Here is a 22,227-nt window from a genome sequence, read left to right as displayed (position 1 = left end):
AATATATATAAAAAAATTAAAAAAATTTGTAATGGTAGAAGGCCTTAGATGCTTGATGACAAATTAATAACTTATGTTTTATTCAAGAGTTTACTCTTTCAAAGGGCCTTAGATGCTTGATGACAAATGTCCATAATAACTTGGTTACTAAAACTTGCATGCATGCACTGCACACACCGAATTTCCACCATCTCCTTCTACCATTACAAAATTTTTATAAAAAATAAAAGTTTCTTCATGAACACGTTAGCGTTTCATGAAGATTTTTTTTTTTTAAATTCTTTATATATATATATATATATTTTTTTTTTTTTTTTTTTTTTTTTGTTTAAAAAAAAACCGATAAGTAAAACGCTAACACGGTTAGCATTTTACCACTTGAAATGTTAAAAAAAAAAATTGTCAAGAGTAAAACGCTACCCTGGATGGCGGCGTTTTACCCTCAAGCTTAGTTTGGTACATAATTTTGCCACGCGTTTATTATGGAGTATAGTTTGATAGATAAGCTTAGTTTAGTAATTTTTCCGCAACATATTGTATATAACTCTTGAGTTTTATTGGTCTCTGATTCAAGCAAAATGTTCTTTTAATTTTTGTATGAATGGAGTGATGCTACCCCCAGGCATACAATAGTCTAGAGAAATAGAAGGCACTCGGGAGTCGATTTGGACTTATAGTCATGGTACAAGCAACCGTATGTGTACCTTGCATATAGTATTATGGTATAAACGCATTCATATTTATCCTACGTGTTGTAATTGGTTTACAATAGAAATTGTCTCCATTGTCATATGGGCGTAACAGCTTCCGAATCAATAAATTACTAATCATTTACAGGAGGTAATAAAGCTAATTCCTGTAAATTATCAGATGAAATAAACTCAAATCGAAATTAAAATTAAATTAACTGGTAATATTAAACATAATATCCTATGAAAAGGCATTTTCTTGTGTTTAATGACCGAATGATGTAATGATATAGGCTAATAGGCCCAAAGCAATCTGTCCCTAATATTAAGGTAACTTCTAAATATAAGTAAATCCATATCATATTCATCTTTCATAACAAATGAACAAAACATAACTTCATTAATCCTCTTAATATTAATCCTAGCTAAATCATTTTTCTTCTCCCCTCTATTCTCCCCTCCTCACATCAAACGAAAGAAATTAAAAGGAAAAAAAAAAAAAAAAGAAAGAAAAAGATAGAAAGAGAGAACAAAAGGAGGAGAAAAACGGGGAACAAGGGATGAGAGGTGGCAATAATGCACGACTTCCGGTCGCCTTATAGCCATTCCTATGGATACGAAGGCGACCGGAGAGTCGAGCTTAATGGCATTGATCAATATACAGCTGTGGATCAAATGTACGTAGCCAGATCTCGAGGGTCAGCCCCTCGAAGAGGCCTTGCTCGTAGATCAAAACGTAAATCATCCTTAAATACAAAGTCATCAAGCTCTTTGATGTATTCAGTTAAGGCATGGTATAATAATCCAGAACAAAAGAGGAAAAGAAGAATGGCTAAATATAAGATATATGATATGGAAGGTAAGGTAAAGAGTTCCTTTAAGAAAGGATATCGTTGGTTGAAGAAAAAATGCTTACATATTGTACATGGATACTATTGAAAACTTGAAAAAAAAAACAATAAAGTTGTATTCAACGAAAAGCAATAAGAGATCATTTTTATTTTTGTTCTTTCACCTTGAAGTATGTTTTATTTATTTTCTTTCAAGCTATTTGGTAAATACAATACATGGTTTTAGATTATACAAACAAACGTATGACAACTACTACTATACGTGTACATTATGTTCATGCACATTTTTTACTTTTTTAGGTGATGAAAAAAACAAGGTAAATAATTATTTGTCTCCTCGATCGCATTTGAGCAATTTGTCACGACCCACACATTCCACCCCTCACTAGGGCCATTGGACGGGAGGCAACAATCGTGGCCAGGGGGAATGCCCTTGGTGCGCACTGGCTAGGCCAGAGACACCCTCCCCCTATAGAGCTTTATATTGCTCCAGTGCTGTCACCCTAGTAAACACCCAAGTGACAGTAACACAATAATGGGCTATTTGGGGACCCAAATGAAGTCCGATTGAGCCCAAATTTGGGGGACCACCATATTTAGGCCCAATGAACGCCATGGTGGTGTTAGATTTTGAAGGAGAAGTCCGGAAGGTTCCAGAATACTCAAGGAGACTCGAGATGCATCCGGAAGCTTCTAGAACCTCCTAGGACATCCTTGAATCATCTGTAAATTCTAGAGTTGTGTAGATAATTCTAGAGTCTTGTACATAGAGGGAATGTACTAAAGAAATATATAGAATACTCTAGAAAGGATTAGATCTAGAACCCTCCATTTGAGGAGGTTAGTGAAGGTTCTAGGCCATGCTTAGAACACTATAAATAGGGGACTTGGCCTTCATTTGGAGGCACCTCAGAAAAATACTTGTAAACACTCTCTCTCAAGCTATCAAAGCATTCAAAATATTTATATCCTCTTGTGTTCTCAACATTCCTTAACTTTCGTTGCACACTCTTGCTTGAAACATTTCGGGGTTAAGCCTTGACTAGCATCCGAGGGAGGGAAGTTAGTAGGCTAGCGTGCAGAAGACTAGGGGGATTAGTCAGCACGTGACAACGTGGTATCAGAGCAGCTACGGTCGCGGGGGACTATAGTGCTGTTGAGCTTTGTTAGCAAGTTGTGAGCGAAGGAGGAAGAATGGCAAAGAGCAAGGACGGCAAAGACGCTAGTGCTTCACAAACAACCGAGGGCTATGCGCCTGAGGTTCTCATTCAAGCTGTCCAAAAGCTTGAGAAGCGAGTGAATAAAGTTGATGAGAGATCGGCCAAAGCCGAAGTTGCTGCTTGCGACATGACGGATTCTGTCGGCAAGGTCGAGAATAAAGTTATTACGCTCAAAGGGCAATTAGGGGAACTAGACAATCGTCTAGAGGAGGTATCCCTTGATGCTCAATCACTCGCTGATCAGGCTTTTGAGGAGATGATGGGCGAGATGGCAAAAATGCATGAGGAGTTCACGGGGGAACTCCTTGCTTTGAAGAAGGAGAACGAGCTCCTCAAGGAGGAACTCACGTCGCTAAAAAGGACCACGATGGCTGGGGGCGCCACCATTCAAGTCGGTCCTAAGGTGGAAATTCCCAAGCCTCCAAAGTATCATGGAAAAAGGGATGCTCGGGAAATTGACAACTTCCTATGGAGCATGGAGCGATACTTTGAGGCTGTGCACTTGGAGGAGGATGCCTCCAAGATTAATGCTGTCACTATGTATCTCGGAGATGATGCCATTCTGTGGTGGAGAAGGCGTGAACAAGACATCAAGAGTGGTTCATGTTCCATCCGAACATGGGACCAATTCAAGGAAGATTTCAAGAAGCAATTCCGCCCGCATGACGCAGCCAAGGTCTCCATGATGAAGCTGCGTGAACTCAAGCATAGCAGCACCATCAAGGAGTACATCAAGCAATTTACAACCCTCGTGCTCGAAGTTGATAATTTGCCGGAGGCTGCACAACTTATATATTTCATTGGAGGGTTGCAACGATGGGCTCAACAAGAGGTAGAAAGGAGGAACGTTCAAACACTTGCTGAGGCCATCGCAGCTGCAGAGTCCTTGGTTGATTACAGGGACACAAGGAAGGAAGGGCGTAACAACGGCAGCAAAGGGAAAGGTGGGGGAACCAAGCCCACCGATCGAAGCAGCACCAGTAGCAACAAGACGGTGAAAAAGGACAAGGCAAAGGGATCATCGTCGTCTTCTTCATCATCTGACAAGCCCAACAACAGGGGCTGTTACTTGTGCGGAGGGCCGCACTGGGCAAGGGATTGCCCTGGGAGACAGAAGCTTAGCGCCATCATAGCTTCGGGCGGTGAATCGTCGGGGGACGATGCACAAATGGGGTCGTTGCGCCTCTTTAGTAGCGTACGGGCCACACCAAAAGCTGAGGAGAGCACCAAAGTGGTCCAGGTAAGCACGTTACCTCGCCCGAAGGGCTCACTTATGTTTGTTGATACATTAGTGAATGGGAGAGCTTCTAAGGCACTCGTGGACTGTGGTGCCTCACACAACTTCATTACGGAGAAGGAAGCAATGAAGTTGGGAATCAAGTACACCAAGGAACCGGGGAGGATCAAGACGGTCAACACCTCGCCCGTTCCTATCCTTGGTGTGGCGCATAAGGTGCCTATTTGTCTGGGACAATGGAGTGGCACCATAAATCTCACAGTCGTACATATGGACGACTTCTCTTTGGTATTGGGACTTGAGTTCATCGACACTGTAAGGCCCTTTTCTTTTGAAGCGGACGGGTCAATTATGATCAAAAGGGATCAAGGGTCATGGTCCGTTCCTGTCACACGAGAAGAAGTTGAAGCCAAGACAATCTCAGCAATCCAGGTGTCCAGGGGGATCAAAAAGGGACAAGAGACTTTCTTGGCCGCATTAGTGGAGGAAGAGGAGCCCCACGGGAATGAGGTTCCATCAGAAATCTCCGGAGTCCTTGAAGAGTATAAGGATGTGATGCCTCCGGAGCTACCAAAGAGATTACCTCCTAGAAGGGAGGTGGATCACGAGATTGAGCTGGAGCCAGGGACCAAGCCTCCAGCCATGGCACCATACCGTATGGCCCCACCAGAGCTCGAGGAATTGAGGAGGCAATTGAAGGAGCTGCTGGAAGCAGGGTTCATTAGGCCCTCAAAGGCACCATTTGGAGCGCCAGTCCTATTTCAACGCAAGCATGATGGCAGCTTGCGAATGTGCATTGACTATCGGGCTCTCAACAAGATCACTGTCAAGAACAAGTATCCAATCCCGTTAGTCGCCGATTTGTTCGATCGACTCGGCAAAGCACGGTACTTCTCCAAGTTGGACCTGCGATCGGGGTATTGGCAGGTGCGCATCGCCGAAGGGGACGAGGCGAAGACGGCATGCGTGACCAGGTATGGTTCTTATGAGTTCTTGGTGATGCCTTTTGGACTCACCAACGCCCCTGCTACTTTTTGCACCTTAATGAATAAGATTTTTCGGCCTTTCCTTGATAAATTTGTAGTCGTCTATCTCGACGATATCGTCGTGTATAGCGACAACTTACAAGATCATGTGGAGCACTTGAGACAGGTGTTCCAGGTCTTACGAGAGAACGAGCTTTATGTGAAGCAAGAGAAGTACTCGTTCGGACAGGAGGAGGTGTCATTCCTGGGACACCATATTAGAGCCGGAAAGATAATGATGGAGCATGATAAGGTGCAAGCCATCAGGGAATGGGAGGAGCCCAAGAACGTGTCGGAACTACGTTCTTTCCTTGGGCTCGCCAACTATTACAGGCGGTTCATCATGAGCTACTCAGCACGGGCGGCGCCATTGACTGACTTGTTAAAGAAGAAGGCACAATGGTGTTGGAGCGACAAATGTCAAGAGGCCTTTGATGACTTGAAAGATGCCGTCACCAAAGAGCCCGTATTAACACTGCCCGACTACTCAAAGCCATTCGAGCTACACACCGATGCCTCATATTTTGCTATCGGAGGAGTTCTCATGCAAGAAGGGCATCCAGTGACCTATGAGTCACGTAAGCTCAATGACACTGAGAGGAGATATCCAGTGCATGATAAGGAGATGACAGCTATCATTCATTGCTTGCGTGTCTGGAGACATTATTTGCTTGGGAGTCGGTTCACCATCTATACCGACAATGTTGCAACAAGTTACTTCCAAAATCAAAAGAAGCTAAGCCCCAAGCAAGCTCGATGGCAAGACTTCCTAGCTGATTTTGACTACGCTATGGAGTACAAGCCAGGGAAGGTGAATGTAGTTGCTGATGCTCTAAGCCGCAAAGCAATCTTTGCTAGCGTGAGCAGCATAGCTAGCACCCTCCTTGATCGAGTCAAGGACGGTTTAAAGGAGGATTCTATGGCCAAGAATTTGATGGACTTGGCTAACGAGGGGAAGACCCGACGCTTCTGGATAGAGGATGGGATACTCTACACCGTCGGACGTCGCATCTATGTGCCTAAGTGGGACAACCTTAGGCGTGACATCATGAAGGAGTGTCATGATTCATTATGGGCTGGTCACCCTGGGATACAGCGGACAATGGCACTCTTGGAGGAGGTATACTACTGGCCTCACATGCGGGACGATATAGAGGCCTATGTGAAGACTTGTCTTGTGTGCCAACAAGACAAGGTAGAGCAACGTGTGCCAGCAGGACTCTTGGAGCCCTTGCCTATACCAGAGAAGCCATGGGAAAGCGTCTCAATGGATTTCATATCTGCCTTGCCCAAGTCAGAGGGGTTTGGCTCTATCATGGTAGTAGTTGATCGCTTTTCCAAGTATGGGACTTTTATACCGGCACATAAGGATTGCACAGGGGAGCAAGCCGCCAAGTTATTCTTCAAGAATGTGGTCAAGTACTGGGGCTTGCCAAAGAGCATCGTCAGCGACCGTGATCCAAGGTTCACCGCCAAATTTTGGACGGAGCTTTTTAAGTTGCTAGGGTCCGGTCTACATTTCTCCACAAGCTTCCACCCGCAGACGGATGGGCAGACAGAGCGAGTGAACGCTTTGTTGGAGCTCTATTTGAGGCATTTTGTGAGTGCCAATCAACGAGATTGGGCAAAGCTCATAGACATTGCCCAATTCTCCTTTAATCTGCAGCGGTCCGAGGCAACCCAGCAAAGCCCCTTTGAGATAGTCATGGGTCAACAACCCTTGACTCCACAAGCAGTTGTATCGGGCTACACGGGTAGCAGTCCCGCTGCCTACAGATTAGCTAAGGGATGGCACGAGCAGCTCGACATCACCAAGGCTTACTTGAATAAGGCCGCTAAGAAGATGAAGAAGTGGGCCGACAAAAACAGGCGCCCATTGGAGTTTCAAGAAGGCGACCTAGTCATGGTGAAGCTCTTGCCGCACCAATTCAAAGTCTTCCGCAAGGTGCATAAGGGGCTAGTGCGGAAGTATGAAGGGCCATTCCCGATCATAAGGAGGGTCGGGAAAGTTTCCTATAAGCTTGAGCTACCTCCCAAGCTGAAAATACATCCGGTGTTCCATGTTAGCATGTTGAAGCCTTACCATGCCGATCTAGAGGATCAGACCAGGGGAAAATCACAACGGGCACCTACGGCCGTGGTAGCATCGTTTGAAAGGGACATCGAGAGCATCGAGGCAAAGAGAGTCATAAGGCGTCGAGGTGTGCCAAGCTACAATGAATACTTTGTTCGTTGGAAGGGTCTCCCGGACAGCGAGGGCTCGTGGGAAAAAGAAGAAGATTTGTGGCAATTTGCGGACAAGATCGAGGCGTTCGAGTCGGGATCTTGACGAGGGCGTCAAGACTTAGGTGGGGGAGCATGTCACGACCCACACATTCCACCCCTCACTAGGGCCATTGGACGGGAGGCAACAATCGTGGCCAGGGGGAATGCCCTTGGTGCGCACTGGCTAGGCCAGAGACACCCTCCCCCTATAGAGCTTTATATTGCTCCAGTGCTGTCACCCTAGTAAACACCCAAGTGACAGTAACACAATAATGGGCTATTTGGGGACCCAAATGAAGTCCGATTGAGCCCAAATTTGGGGGACCACCATATTTAGGCCCAATGAACGCCATGGTGGTGTTAGATTTTGAAGGAGAAGTCCGGAAGGTTCCAGAATACTCAAGGAGACTCGAGATGCATCCGGAAGCTTCTAGAACCTCCTAGGACATCCTTGAATCATCTGTAAATTCTAGAGTTGTGTAGATAATTCTAGAGTCTTGTACATAGAGGGAATGTACTAAAGAAATATATAGAATACTCTAGAAAGGATTAGATCTAGAACCCTCCATTTGAGGAGGTTAGTGAAGGTTCTAGGCCATGCTTAGAACACTATAAATAGGGGACTTGGCCTTCATTTGGAGGCACCTCAGAAAAATACTTGTAAACACTCTCTCTCAAGCTATCAAAGCATTCAAAATATTTATATCCTCTTGTGTTCTCAACATTCCTTAACTTTCGTTGCACACTCTTGCTTGAAACATTTCGGGGTTAAGCCTTGACTAGCATCCGAGGGAGGGAAGTTAGTAGGCTAGCGTGCAGAAGACTAGGGGGATTAGTCAGCACGTGACAAATTGCTAGATTATGAGCCCTAGTCGTTGCTATTCTAGTTACTTGTCAATAGAAGAAGTACTTTGTTTAGTTTGTTCATACACTTTTGAATGCGTTTACTAGTATATGCATTACTGTTTTTGGTATTTTTAATAACAATTAGTTATGTGCAGCTTCTTATACTGTGTAATGGTAGAATTGTGAGTATATTTGTATGATGCCTAGGAAAGTACAAAATATATAACATTTACACCACCACCAAAACCTTAATCCCAAAAAGTTTTTTTTTTTTTATATATAAAGTTTGTAAACGCACACATTTATAACATATAAATATTTGATTTATTAACATGAGTCAAATAAGATCTCAAGTGATTATGTTTTTATTAATGGAGATATTCCTATTACTTTTATTACTGTATAAATTTAAAAATATTTATAATTTTTAAAAAGAAGTGATGAGTCATGTCATTTGACTCATTTCATATTTTCACACAATACCATTATACCAATGTCCCAAAATAAAAGTTTATCAAAAAAAAAACAAAAGTCCCAAGATAAAGATGGCAACCTTGCCAGCACCAGAATTATATGCTCTTCATAGTTCAAGCACAGTATGCAGTAGCAGCGATCTTCCTCCTTGGCTGTTGATTTGGCATCATGAGGAGCAAATCTGGTATTTTGCTCAGAAGTTATCTTCATCTTTCTCCTCTTTTCCATTCTAATGGTGGATCTTCTTCACGTAAGCTTCTTCATCTCTCTCCTCTTTTCATTTTCAATTTCAATTTCAGTTCCTCTCTTTTGAATTCACCCCCTTTTTACTTTCTATCTATTCTATTTTCTTCCCGATATGACGCTTCTCATTCTGTTCAACTTGATTTGGATGACCCCAAATTGTTTCTGAAATTTGTTAGACAACAATCCAAATTAGGGTTTTCTGATGTTTAAATCCCCCTTTCTCTTTTCGATCATATGAAATTGATTCGCCCACTTCCTGGTATTATCGATTTCAATATGCTTTTTTCATCCATGTGTAAGATTAAACCCCACCCCCCTTTCTCTACTGTCATTTCTCTTTATAGGCAGCTCCTTTTCTTAGGTCTTCGTCCAAATGATTACTCCCTTACCATCCTTGCTAATTGCTACTGTCGTTTGAACTTTGTTGATTTCGGGTTTTCTGTTCTCGCCAACATTATTAAACTTGGTTTTCAACCTAATATTGTCACCTTTACTACTCTCATCAATGGCTTCATTCGCTCTAATCAGTTGGACAAAGCTGTTCATTTGTTGGATAAAATTCTCAAGCTTGGCCTCCAACCCACATTAGTCACTTATGGTTCTATGTTCAAAGGTCTCTGTAGGTCCGGTGATAATGCCGGTGCTCTCAAACTCCTTATAAATATGGAGTCTTATGGCCATTTTATGCCTAATGTTGTCATTTATAGCACCATCATTGATAGTCTCTGTAAAGACCAGTTATTACCTCAGGCTCTCCTCCTTTTCAAGGAGATGAAAATCAAGGGAATTTCCCCTGATGTTGTCACCTATACTACCTTAATTCGAGGTATGTGCACTTTGGGACAACAGAAAGAGGCTCAACAAATGCTGACTGAGATGTTAAGGAACAACATAACTCCTGACATTCAGACCTACAACATGTTGATTGATATGTATTGTAAAGATGGCAAGGTTGGTGAAGCACGGGACATTTTTATTCACATGACTGAGAGAGAATTTGTTCCCAATATCATCACTTACAGTGCTCTGTTAGATGGATATTGTTTACGTGGTGAGATGGATGAGGCAGAAAAGCTTATGGATTTGATGGTTGAAAATGGTTGCAAACCTGATGTAATTACTTGCAACAGCTTAATCAATGGCTATTGCAAGTCTAAAAGAATTAACAGAGCTCTTGGTCTGCTCCAAGAGATGCATTGTAATGGATTAGCCCCTAATGTTATCACGTACAGCACTCTTATAGATGCCTTGTGCAAAGTCAATCAGCTCAAGTTTGCACACCAGTTTATCAAGGAAATGGAAGCTCATGGACTAAGGCCAAATATAATCACTTGGAATTCATTGCTTGATGGCATGTGTAAGAATGGACAAATTGACGAGGCAATTACAACAATGAAGAAAATGGAGAGTACTGGAATGGTCCCTAATATTATTACATACAGTATCCTAATGGATGGTTTTTGTGATGCTAATCGCCTTAGAGAAGCGGTGGATATTTTCACTTCTCTGCCCGCGAAGTGCTTACAGCCCAATGTATTCAGTTATAATATTATTGTAAAAGGATATTGCAAAGAGGGTTTGCTTGATGAAGCTACTAAACTTGTAAATGAAATGGAGGACAACAGGTGTTCACCTGATGAGTGTACCTACAACACTATTATTAAAGGATATCTTTATGGCAAGGATGTCAGCAAGGCATTGGAACAAGTCAGTACCATGAGAATTAAAGGGTTTGCTGCGGATGCTCATACGGCCTCTCTATTTCTTAGCTTCATAACTGACCATGCTGTTAGCGATTCAGACAAGGCTTTGCTTCGAAAGTATTTTGACATATGAATTGTAAGGTATTTGGCTTTTGATAATTTTAATATGTTTAGATCCTGCTTCTCTGGTTATCTATAGTTTTATATGATATGACGATGTTACAATATTACTTGCATTGTGTAGTGCTGAGGTTGAAATTTGACTTATGATTATGGTTATCTGTAATATTAGTGGAGTATTGCATTTGGAGGCTTACCAATATCATGTATCATTTTTTTTTTCAAGTAATCTTTGCATCAAGCTTTTAATACTTTTTGAAGTCCCATTTGGCATGTCTCTTCTAGTCACATTTCCCTCCCCCCCCCCTCCCGCCAACCCTCGGTTTCCGTGGTTATGCTTTCTTCCATACTAAGGGTGAAACTAGAAGTGTTGAGGCTATAATTCCTGATATTAGTAATTCGCACAAGAGATGCAGTTTCCCGAGCTCCTGATCATGGTGAGTAATCAATTGATTGAATAGAGTTGTATGAGATGGTGTGCTTAAATTACCTTTTATTCAGTCTTGTAATAATCAGCCTGTGATTGATTTTTAGCTAATGTGAAGTCTTATGATACAAATCTACTTTTTTGACCTGGTTGATATGCCTAGCTAACTCTGTCCTAAGAGATTTGTAGATCATTCAAAGACTGAACTTGCTAAATTATAGAGCAGTTCTTTGCATTATCAAGTGAATATCAAGATACTCTATTTCTAGGCTTTTGCACATTAGCTGAATGGTTTTCAGTTTATCATAAGCTGTTGATTATGGATGATGTTAATTGGTCTCAGAAGTTGGAACTAAATGTAGCAAGGTAGTCATATACTCATATTATGACTTTTCATTCTTTTGGTTGCTTGGATCATTCTAGCATTTCTCTAGACTTGCATTGTTATATACGATATCTCCTTGCTATTTGTAGCACAAATTGAGGAGCCATAGCTGGATTTGTAGCATGATAATCTAGCAACTGCAATTAACGATTCTTTATTGTCATTGCAGATTACAACACCAAGTCCATCTTTAGTTTTACATTATATCCCTTTTTGTTTTTTTTTTTAAGTTTATGGATTAAGTTTTACATTGTCATTGCAATTAACGATTCTTTTTGTTTTTTTTAAATTAAATTTCTTTGTATGTGGTTGCTGGAATCTAGTTGCTTTGGGGGGGGGGGGGGTGATCTAAAGCTTGAGATGGTACCAGGAGCTGCAGAATATATGCATGGCTCAGGGCCATAATCTCTCCTTTGTTCGAAGGATCACTTACTAAAGAGTACTAGCTTACTAAGGCAGTACTGAAAACCTTTGTCAAAAATTAAATTTCTGCCTATTTTTAGAAGTGCTCTAGATCTAATTTACCGAAAAGGGTTCACTATAAGTATGACTCTAGATAAGAGGTTAAGCAGAAGTGCCAGGCACATTATCACTCATTAGTTAGGCCACCCTCTACTGAATTGTGAATCAGACTTCAGAGGGCCTTGAGTTCAGCTGAAAGATGTATGACCCAAAGTGTTAAGAGCTTTTGGAAACGGACGAAATCGAAAAAGAGCTAGTATGTTATATAAACATATAATAGGCCTCAACCCGAGTGTTAGAACATGCAAGTAATGCAATCATGATGGCGAGTAAAGTACAAAAATAAACAGATTTTTTTTTTCCAATTAGTAGAGTAATAGTAGAGTAAGTTACAAAGTGTAACACAATTTTCCAGAGCTAATTAATTGCATTAAAACAAGGGAGCGAGAATTATCTGTCACAGGTTTTAGATGCGTTAAAAACGTAAAGACTTTTCAAAATTTAGTCGCAGATTATAATATAAAAAAAAAAAATACAAGTACTTTAAACCAAATAAAATCAAAGCCATATATCTTGTTACAAATAAGAACCTTTTAGGTCCTTATTAAATATTCATAATCATTCAACTACAAATCAAATTTGTATCTAAATCCAATAATTAGAAAATACACTCAATAAATAAATCGACGTGTCTTGTGCGCGGCTGGTCACATCATGTAGCCGCTTGTAAAAAAACAAAGTAACCTCTATAATACTGACTAAGTAACCCGTGTAATACTGACCGAGTAATTCTATAATATTGTCTGAGTAACCCTTATAATAATGACATAATGACGAAATAACCCATGTAATACTGACCAAGTAACCCCTATAACATTAATGAAGTAACTCCGATAATGACTGGCCACACGATGTGGTCAACCACATATAAAAATTGTGTAAATAATGACCATGCCGGTCACCAAAAAATAGAATACACTCATTCACACTTCATCCCTTAGTAGGTTATATATAATCTTAGAATCACATCACCAAACTTATGCAAAACTATTCCCCAACAAAACAATACTTAACCGTACATCACAGGGTCATTAAGGAATAGAATGATAAAATGCCTGCAAATTTGAGTTTGGTTACCCGTTAAGAATTTATTTTGGGTAAATGGTTATTTTTAATTTTCATTGCACTTTTTCTTAACCCGAAATCGTATCTATCATTTTTATTTTTTTGGTACCCACTAAGGCCCTGTTTCCTTCACCTTAAAAAAATAATATTCAGCAAAAATAATTTCAATTCAGTAAAAGTAATTTCAGTTCAGTAAAAATAAGTTCAGTTTAATAAAAATATTTTCAGTTCAATAAAAATAATTTAAGTTCAGGAAAAATCAGTAACTTTAAAGAAGAAATATAATAGAAAATCAGTAAAAATAATTTCACTTCAGCAAAAATAATTTCAGTTCAGTAAAATTAATTTCAGTTCAGTAGAAATAATTTAAGTTCAGCAAAAATAATTTCAATTTAGTAAAAATAGTTTCTGTACAACAATAAGGTGAAGTGAACAGGGCCTAATTCGAGTATAAAGTATTTCGGTTGGGTGGTATAATGGTTTGATTTAATTCACTAATTTGTTAAATTTAACCAACAAATCTATCTATATCTATACTAATATATTATACGTCCACCATTTTTTTTATCGCACCTTATATGTTGGGCACAATTTTTTTGATTGTGGAAAAAAGGAAGAGAGAGAGAGAGAGGGATAGAAGTACAAAATTAACCATATGATGTAAAAATAAACTAAAGAATCATGTGTTAAAAGTAAGGATATATTAGGTATTTACAGTGTGAACAGAGATATTTTGTTTCCTTAAATGGATATGGTGCAATATTTGTGAAACTTCCATAAAAGACAAGTGGTGCAATAATTAAAAAAAAAAAAAAACAGAGGAAATAGTAATTCTCAAAAATATCCTTAAAATACACGTGTTATCACCTCAAAAAGTATCCATCACCACAAACAAATAGCTTGAACTGAGAAATTGAGGAAGAAGTTTAGGATGGGGGATTTTATACAAAAAAATAAAAAATAAAAAAAAAAAATAAATAAAAAATCAGGCCTAACTTTTGGGATTTGACGCACACAAGGAAAAAAAAATTATTGATTTGGCGACTCTTTAATTTGAATTATTAAAAAGCGTCTATACTATATATTAAAGTAATTGCTGAGTAGGATACTTAGCATAATTTTATAAAAAAATTTCCCTCTAAAATGCTACATATGGTATTTTTTAAAAAATTCAAAATATGAAATTATTTTAATAAAAAAAAAATGTATTATATATCTAACACGAGAGTTTTAAGGGTAAACATTAAAATTCAAAATATGAAATTATTTTAATAAAACAAATTATATACCTAACACAAGAGTTTTAAGGGTAAACATTAAAATTCAAAATATGAAATTATTGTAATAAAAACAAATTATATACCTAACACAAAAGTTTTAAGGGTAGACATTAAATAAATTAAAATTTCAAAAAATAAAAGATGTTATATAAGTCATTTCATTTAAAGTAACTTCATTTTAATTGACAATCATTATTTAAAAATCAAAATTATTATGAATTCGTGCATTACACGTGGGCAAAAACTAGTTATATGCTAAAATAATCATCATAATTATATGCTACAATACATGTGTCGAGTTCGCAACAAAAAAAATTCTTCAAAAACATTTTCTCCTTGTTTTTATGCTTTAAAAAAAACAAGATAAAGGATTATTTTTTTGAAAATTTGTCACAAAGAACCTTATATGTCCACTATTTTGAAGGACGACCTTATAAAAAAAAAGGTGGCAATGAGGGACCAAAAATGAGTTTTTTTGTTTTTTTTTTGTGAGGAGGGACCTTTACCCGGAAAGTGGGATTTGACCCACCAACCTGGTGATAGGACGTCGTCAACCTATCAAGAAATAAGACCTAACTCGATCCTACTCAACTAGTAGCAAGGGCAAGAAAGGGTCGAACCCATGAGAGGCGTTGAATCAACCACCAAATGTAACTGTTTAAACAAGCTAGATTAAGTCGGGGGTTTTAAGTTGGTATTACGTCACACTATTCTAATTCAAATCAACTAATTCTAAGAGGTGATTAACAATATTAAGAAGGCCTAGGGCATGGGTTACACCACTCAACTTCATCACGGACCACAAGTAGCATGCATAGAAATGGTGATTTAGGGGATAAATTAGGGGAAGTTATCCAATGCACCCAACTACTCTCTCAAGCTAGAGGGATTACTTGACATCAAAACCATAACCTACTCTCGTGATTATGGGCAAGAAACAAGTGTTAAAACATCCTCACGATAACATGGTAATTCCCTTGACTAGAAATTCCTATTCTCATGGCAAATCAAGTCAATCAAGCATAAGGGAGCTTCCTCAAGTTCATCTCTCGATCCTTCGTTGAGGAAGCTAGATAAATAATTCAAGCAATGGCCAATTACAAGAATTAACAATGAAACCTCTTAAACTCAACTAATTAACACCCCACAATTAACAAATTAGTACATGCAACAAGTGTTGGTGATTACATTGAGGGTTCACCCAAACCCTAGAAATTAGACTACTCACAATCCATGGAAGTTAAAGCAATTAAAGATTTCAAGGAATTCATGAACAAATTAAAACTAAGAATTAAGTAGAATCTAACAATTAAACATGCAAAGAACAACCAAACAATTAATAAAAAGCAAGAATTAAAGATAGAAGAGAGAAAGAAAGAGTAAGAAAAATTACTAGAAGCTTCAATAATTGACTAACAATGGTGGAACTTGTCTTCTACAATGATTGGATTGAAAACCTTCAAAACAAGAACTAAAATCTATGCTAATTTGAGGATTTTTGTGTTTCAAACTAAGAGGAGTATGAAAATCTGAAAAAATTGGGAACCCCCCTAAAATGGTCCAAAGGGGCTATTTATATTACCCCCTAAAATAAGAGGACGGTGAAAACAAGAAACGGGTAAACTGTAGGTCTGCACGGACGTGCTGAAGTTGGCACGTCCGTGCAGACCAAGGCAGAAACTCAGTTTAAGACGACCTGCTGCAGCACGGGCGTGCACCTTTGGCACGTCCGTGCTGCATCATCTGCACGGACGTGCAATATTTGGCACGTCCGTGCTGCCTCATAATCACGGAAGCACGTCCGTGCTGCATCATCTGCACGGACGTGCAATATTTGGCACGTCCGTGCAGGCCTTGGCAGAAAGATGGCTTCAGGTCTGCACTCCTGCACGGCCGTGCAGGGTCTTCTGGGCCCTTTTCTTCGTGTTTTCTTCTACGATGCTCTTGTACTTGGATTCTTTCCATCATTTCCTTGCTTCTAACCTCGGTTTGGTAACCATGGGCTTCATTTGGTCGTCTTTGGACCTAAAATCTCAACAAAAACACTAACAACCCGTGAAGCATAGGATACACAAAAATTGCATAATAATAGGGTAAAAGTGAACCAAAACACAAATTTGTTCAGGTAAACTAGGTTCAAACACGCCCTAAAACCGCATAAAATAGCAAGTTATCACCTGGCAGCCATCCCTTCCTCTTCCCGAAAACTCCAGCGCTGACCACCCTAGCCCAACTCCTTTCTTGGCAGCCATCCCTTCCTCTTCCCCGAAACCCCCTCCCCTTTTCAAGGTAGCCTTCCCTACAGCACCACCACCCCCTTTCCCCTCCGCTGTCGGCGCCGACTTCGGCTCCCAAGCTTCCCCAAGCTGGCGACTCTCCCCACTTTCCCCACCTTCTTTCCCTCTCTTTCCTCCTCTCATTTCTCTACTTTTGCGCAAAGATCGATCTTCGTTTTTGCAAATTTTGCACACATCCAATTTGCTTCTGAAATTTCTGAATTTACTCGATCGAACCCAATTTCTTCACAAATTTATCCAGTTCCATACCCTAAACTCATTAAGTCATTCAGAAATTTGATTTCATCTCCTCTCTTTGCTCGATTCTCTCATCCCTAAAATCTAAGGTTAGGGTGGAGGAAATCGCTTGAAGATTTTTACATTAATCAGGGTGGAGGAAAGGGAGTGGGGGTGGGGAAAGGGGAGGAGTGGGCTGGCGTGAAAGGGGTGGGGGCTGGGGTGTCGGGGTCAGTGCCGGCAATGGAAGGGGAGAAGGGTGGCTGGGGCTGGTAAGGTTGTCGTGAAAGGAGAGGGGGAAGAGGGAGGCAATGGGGTTGGAGGAAAGAGGTGGCTGCTGTGAAAGGGGTGGGGCTAATTAAGGTGGTTTCCGAGCACAGGTCCCTTCTCACAAAAAAAAAAAAAAAAAAAAAAATCCATTTTTGATCCCTCCTTTTTTTTAAATGGTCCTTTCTAAAAGGTCCTTTGTAACAAATTTTTCTTATTATTATTTTTTTTAATTTTAAATAAATAAGATAAATGATTTTAAAAAAAATATAGAGCTTTATGTCGTAATAACCCACCAACAAATAGCGGGGTAAATAGCGCAAATTTCAAAAGGCTTAAATATTGCGGGGGAGTTTGATGTACTCCCTTCGTTCCTGAAAGTTCGACTCACTTTGCATTTGCGCGGTCTCCAATGAACATCTTTGACCATAGATATTTACGGCTATGTATAAGTGAAAATTATAAGAAGTTGATAGTTCAAAATTTTATAATAAGGGGAATCTAATAAGACCCCTCATACTAATTTATTTCTATTTTACTTCCTCCGTTCTAGTAATATTGCAACAACTGAACTTTTGCACTATTTATTACGCTTGTTTGACCACATATACGTAAAGTAAATATAGTCTTGTGGGGTGTTGTTAGATTCGTCTTGTAAAATACTTTCATAATATCACTTTTTATAATTTTACTCTTACATAATTATGGATATTTAACATATAAAATGTGCTTTGGGATGCGTAATTTCATCTTTGTTGCAATATTTGTGGAACAGAGATAGTATAAATCATAATATGTGGTCAAAGTTTTTTTATTTTGACCAGATGAATAGTAAGTGAGTCGAACTTTTAGGAAGGAGATAGTATGAGAAGTGAGGCTTGGAGTTGGGAATTGAAGGGATGAGATGTTTAATTTGTGGAAAGGGGAAATTATAGATGGGATTGAGAATAAAATGATCTATTTCCATGGTTGTATTACCTAATTGGTATTAATAGAGATGAAAATTAAAATAAATAGAAAAGGCTAATTTGTCATTAATATTAAGGATACAATATTAGTAAGGGTGCTATATTTTGATATCTCTTTTCCATCAAGCAGATCTAATAAGTTCCATCATGTTCAATCATTTCTAACAAGTTACAATCAGATTTAATAAATTCAGATAAGTATTAATAAGTTTAATAAGTTCAGGTCTAATCAGGTGAAGAGAACATACCGTAAGAGTGCTATTTTTTCTTTGACATCTATTCTTAGTTAATTTCCATCACAAACCAAGTAAGGGATTATCAATTTTTAATTGAATTTTCAATCATAAATCTTGACCCAATTTCAACCATCTTGTCCTCAAACTCCTATTCACATTTATCAAACGCTATATGCGAGTAATATACATAGTACAGAGTATATAGAATATAATCTTCAGATATGCTGTAAAATAAATGCAATTTTTTTTTGTTTTTTTGATGGGAAAATAGATGCAATCTTAAGACTCCATTATGGTTATTAGACAAGATAGCCTAATAGGTATATGGTTTCGTTCAAGGTTAAAAGATACTCCGTATTTATTGGACATGACTCTTAATGGACATGGATTTTGCAGGACAAATTCAATACATAAGTATAATGTTTGCCCAATGTTGTTCAAAAAATAATGTTTGCCCAATTATTATTATTATTATTATTATTTTTTATTTATTTTTTTTAACATAAAATTAATACTTAACAAAAAATAAATATTGTAAAACCCTAAAATTTTCTCTGTTCTCTATCTTCAAACCTAGCCACCATAGTAAAATTTAGGGACTACCATCAATTTTTATCAATGGTAAGCCCCAAATTCTTCTTTAATTTCATGTTTTTAGCCAATAAAGATCACCAACAGTATGGTGATTATAGTTGGTCCCTCCATGTAAGGTTTAGTCAGTTTCCTAATGGTGGGATGTTTAGTATTGTTTTTTGTTTGTTTTTCATGTGTGCAGGGATACAACTTTGGAAGATTTGTCTTGCAAATTCGTGAAATTGCGGATTATAGTTAGTCCCTCCATGTTCAAAGGTCTCTGTAGGTCCGGGGATAATGCCGGTGCTCTCAAACTCCTTAGAAATATGGAGTCTTATGGCCATTTTATGCCTAATGTTGTCATTTATAGCACCATCATTGATAGTCTCTGTAAAGACCAGTTATTACCTCAGGCTCTCCGCCTTTTCAAGGAGTTGAAAGTCAAGGGAATCTCCCCTAATGTTGTCACCTATACTACCTTAATTCGAGGTATGTGCACTTTGGGACAACTGAAGGAGGCTCGAGAAATGCTCACTGAGATGTTTAGGAACAACATAACTCTTAGCATTGAGACCTACAACATGTTGATTGATATGTATTGTAAAGATGGCAAGGTTGGTGAAGCACGGGACATTTTTGTTCACATGACTGAGAGAGGATTTGTTCCGAATATCATCACTTACAGTGCTCTATTAGATGGATATTGTTTACGTGGTGAGATGGATGAGGCAGAAAAGCTTATGGATTTGATGGTTGAAAATGGTTGCAAACCTGATGTAGTTACTTACAACAGCTTAATCAATGGCTATTGCAAGGCTAAAAAGATTGACAAAGCTCTTGGTCTGCTCCAAGAGATGCATTTTATTACGTACAACACTCTTATAGATGCTTTGTGCAAAGACAATCAGCTCAAGCTTGCACACCAGTTTTTCAAGGAAATGGAAGCTCATGGACTAAAGCCAAATGTAATAACTTGGAATTCATTCCTTGACGGCATGTGTAGGAATGCACAAATAGATAAGGCAGTTGCAACAGTGAAGGAAATGGAGAGCACTGGAATGGTCCCTAATATTATTACATACAGTATCCTAATGGATGGTTTCTGTGAAGCTAATCGCCTTAGAGAAGCGATGGACATCTTCTCCTTTCTCACAGCTAAAGGGCTGCATGATGTGCGTGCTTACACCATAATGATAAAAGGGTTTTGTAAAGAAGGGTTGCTAGCAAAAGCCGATGAATTATTGAAGAATATGGAGGACAATAAATGCTTTCCAAATGAATGCATCTTCAATACAATTATTAGAGGATTTATAGATGGAAAGGATGCTAAGAGAGGTTTAGAGCTTGTCAGCTTAATGAGAAACAAAGAGTTTGCTGCTGATAATCACACTATATCATCATTGGTGAGCTTACTCACTGATCCTAATATTGGTGATGCAGACAAGGATTTGCTGAAAAAGTTTTTTGAGAACTGAGTGAGCGATGGTTAAAGCGGAGGTGGAAGGAGCGTTGAGTTAAGCATAGATGATCAGCTGTGAAAGAGATGTAAAAATAGACATCGTGAGTGAAAATTGCAAATTGGTAAGTCATATATTTAATGTTCAACTTGATTGATGATTGTTGGAAAAAACCTTATTATCTGTGATTTGTAACATTTGTATTTACTTCGTTTTGGGCTTGCTTTTACTTGAATGTTGCTCATAGAAGCAAATGTGGATTGATCTATTGTATATATCCTGCGTGTGTTTACTTGCTATCTGTCAGTGAGTTGCATTTGTTTTCTTATTAGCCTTTGGATATTAATTATTGGAGCCAGGGCTCAAGTTTAGCTATATCTTACTTACTAAGCCATGATACAACCATGGCAGGTACTAGGTTCAAGAACAGGGCATTTAAGGTCAATAACACCAGTCGTGTCAACTTTGCTAAGGGTATAATTTTACTATTTTACAAGTAGGTTAATTCCGTAATATACAATGAAATTATTGCGCACAAGGATCTACTCGTAGTTAGTTTTAATCCATTCACTTGCGATGTGTTGATTGAATTTCCTTGGGTGTGTTTCAGCTTTCTGCAGAATAACTACCCATTGTGATTTCAGTGTCATTGAAGATTTTGCTTCTTTGGGGGGGGGGGGGGGGGCACTAGGAACTTGCTGAACTAAACTGGTTTTACCATATTATAACTATAAGGAGTATTTGATCGTGGACTAATGGATTTTTTGGTATTAAATTTCAATCAGTTTTCAACTGGATTAGTACCCGTAACTCTTTTTATGTGTTATTGAGTTAATCAAGATGAAGAAAACGTGGTCGATTCAACACTTAATCAGTCAATCCTTATTCAACTACTTGTTAGGCTCAAGTGATGTTCGGAGTTATTACATGTATAACAATAATTGCATATAAAGTTCATGATTCAATTCTACTCCTATTGATTTATTACATGTCATTTATTATTTTAATAAAAGACAAGAACTATGGTATTAGTTCAATGGTTGACCTTCTAATCTCAAGCCTTAAGACTAAGGCTTCAATTCTTATACAAGTACTGTTTCTTTTTTTATAATGTCCGATATTATGGAATGATAACCAACAAAATAGGTTGAGATAGTGGTGCATGTGAACTTGTTTCGAAACACTTTTTAATATATATTTATATAGATATATATTGGCAGAAGAAATTTTAGATGTATCCTATTTGGAGTCAGTTATTATTCATCTTTCATAACAAATAATGAACAAAACACAGCTAAAACATTTTTTTTTTCTCCCCTCTATTTTCCCCTTATTACACAGCTAACAAAAGAATTAGAAGGGAAAAAATGAAGATAGGGAAAAATGAGAAACGAGGAACAAGGGAGGAGTGGAGGTAACAATAATGAACGACTTCTGATTGCCTTATAGCCATTCTTAAGGAAACGAAGGCATCCGGAGAGTCGAGCTAAATGACATTGATCAATATACAATTGTGGTGTGGTCGTGTAGATCAAATGTAGGTAGCCCGGTTCATTGGCGAACCTGGCCTTGTGCATGGTGAGTCAAATCAAAAACCCAACAACATTAACAAACGGTTCAACCTGGCCTTTGGTTGATTTTGTTGTTGTTTGTTTGGAAAACTTTGAACCGTTTGTTAATGTTGTTGGGTTTTTGATGAAATTTGAACCTTTTTGACCATGTGAATTGTAGTCAGTGTTTATTTAGGGTGTTTATTCATGTCAATTATGTCTGTCAAATTGTCAATACACCATTGGCTTTGGTAGATTTATATGGGGTTTTGCATATGTGCTGATTTGATTGGCGATTCGGACGATTG

The 22,227-nt window shown here is 38.6% G+C and overlaps 1 protein-coding gene across 1 annotated transcript; it reads left to right on the top strand.

Moving 5' to 3' along the window:
- Positions 1–8,329: 8,329 nt before the first annotated feature.
- On the top strand, positions 8,330–20,387 carry LOC110735891 (pentatricopeptide repeat-containing protein At3g22470, mitochondrial-like). The gene is made up of 4 exons (XM_021916069.1): positions 8,330–10,687; positions 11,373–11,469; positions 18,736–18,760; positions 19,083–20,387. The coding sequence occupies exons 1-4, from the start codon at positions 9,088–9,090 to the stop codon at positions 20,385–20,387; spliced, it is 3,027 nt and encodes a 1,008-aa protein (XP_021771761.1). The 5' UTR covers positions 8,330–9,087.
- Positions 20,388–22,227: the final 1,840 nt, after the last annotated feature.

The sequence above is a fragment of the Chenopodium quinoa genome, unplaced genomic scaffold, assembly GCF_001683475.1.
Source record: "Chenopodium quinoa cultivar QQ74 unplaced genomic scaffold, ASM168347v1, whole genome shotgun sequence".
Classification (NCBI taxonomy): Eukaryota; Viridiplantae; Streptophyta; class Magnoliopsida; order Caryophyllales; family Amaranthaceae; genus Chenopodium; species Chenopodium quinoa.
Note: the sequence above shows the minus strand (reverse complement) of the source record. Positions and strands in the feature narration are given on the sequence as shown.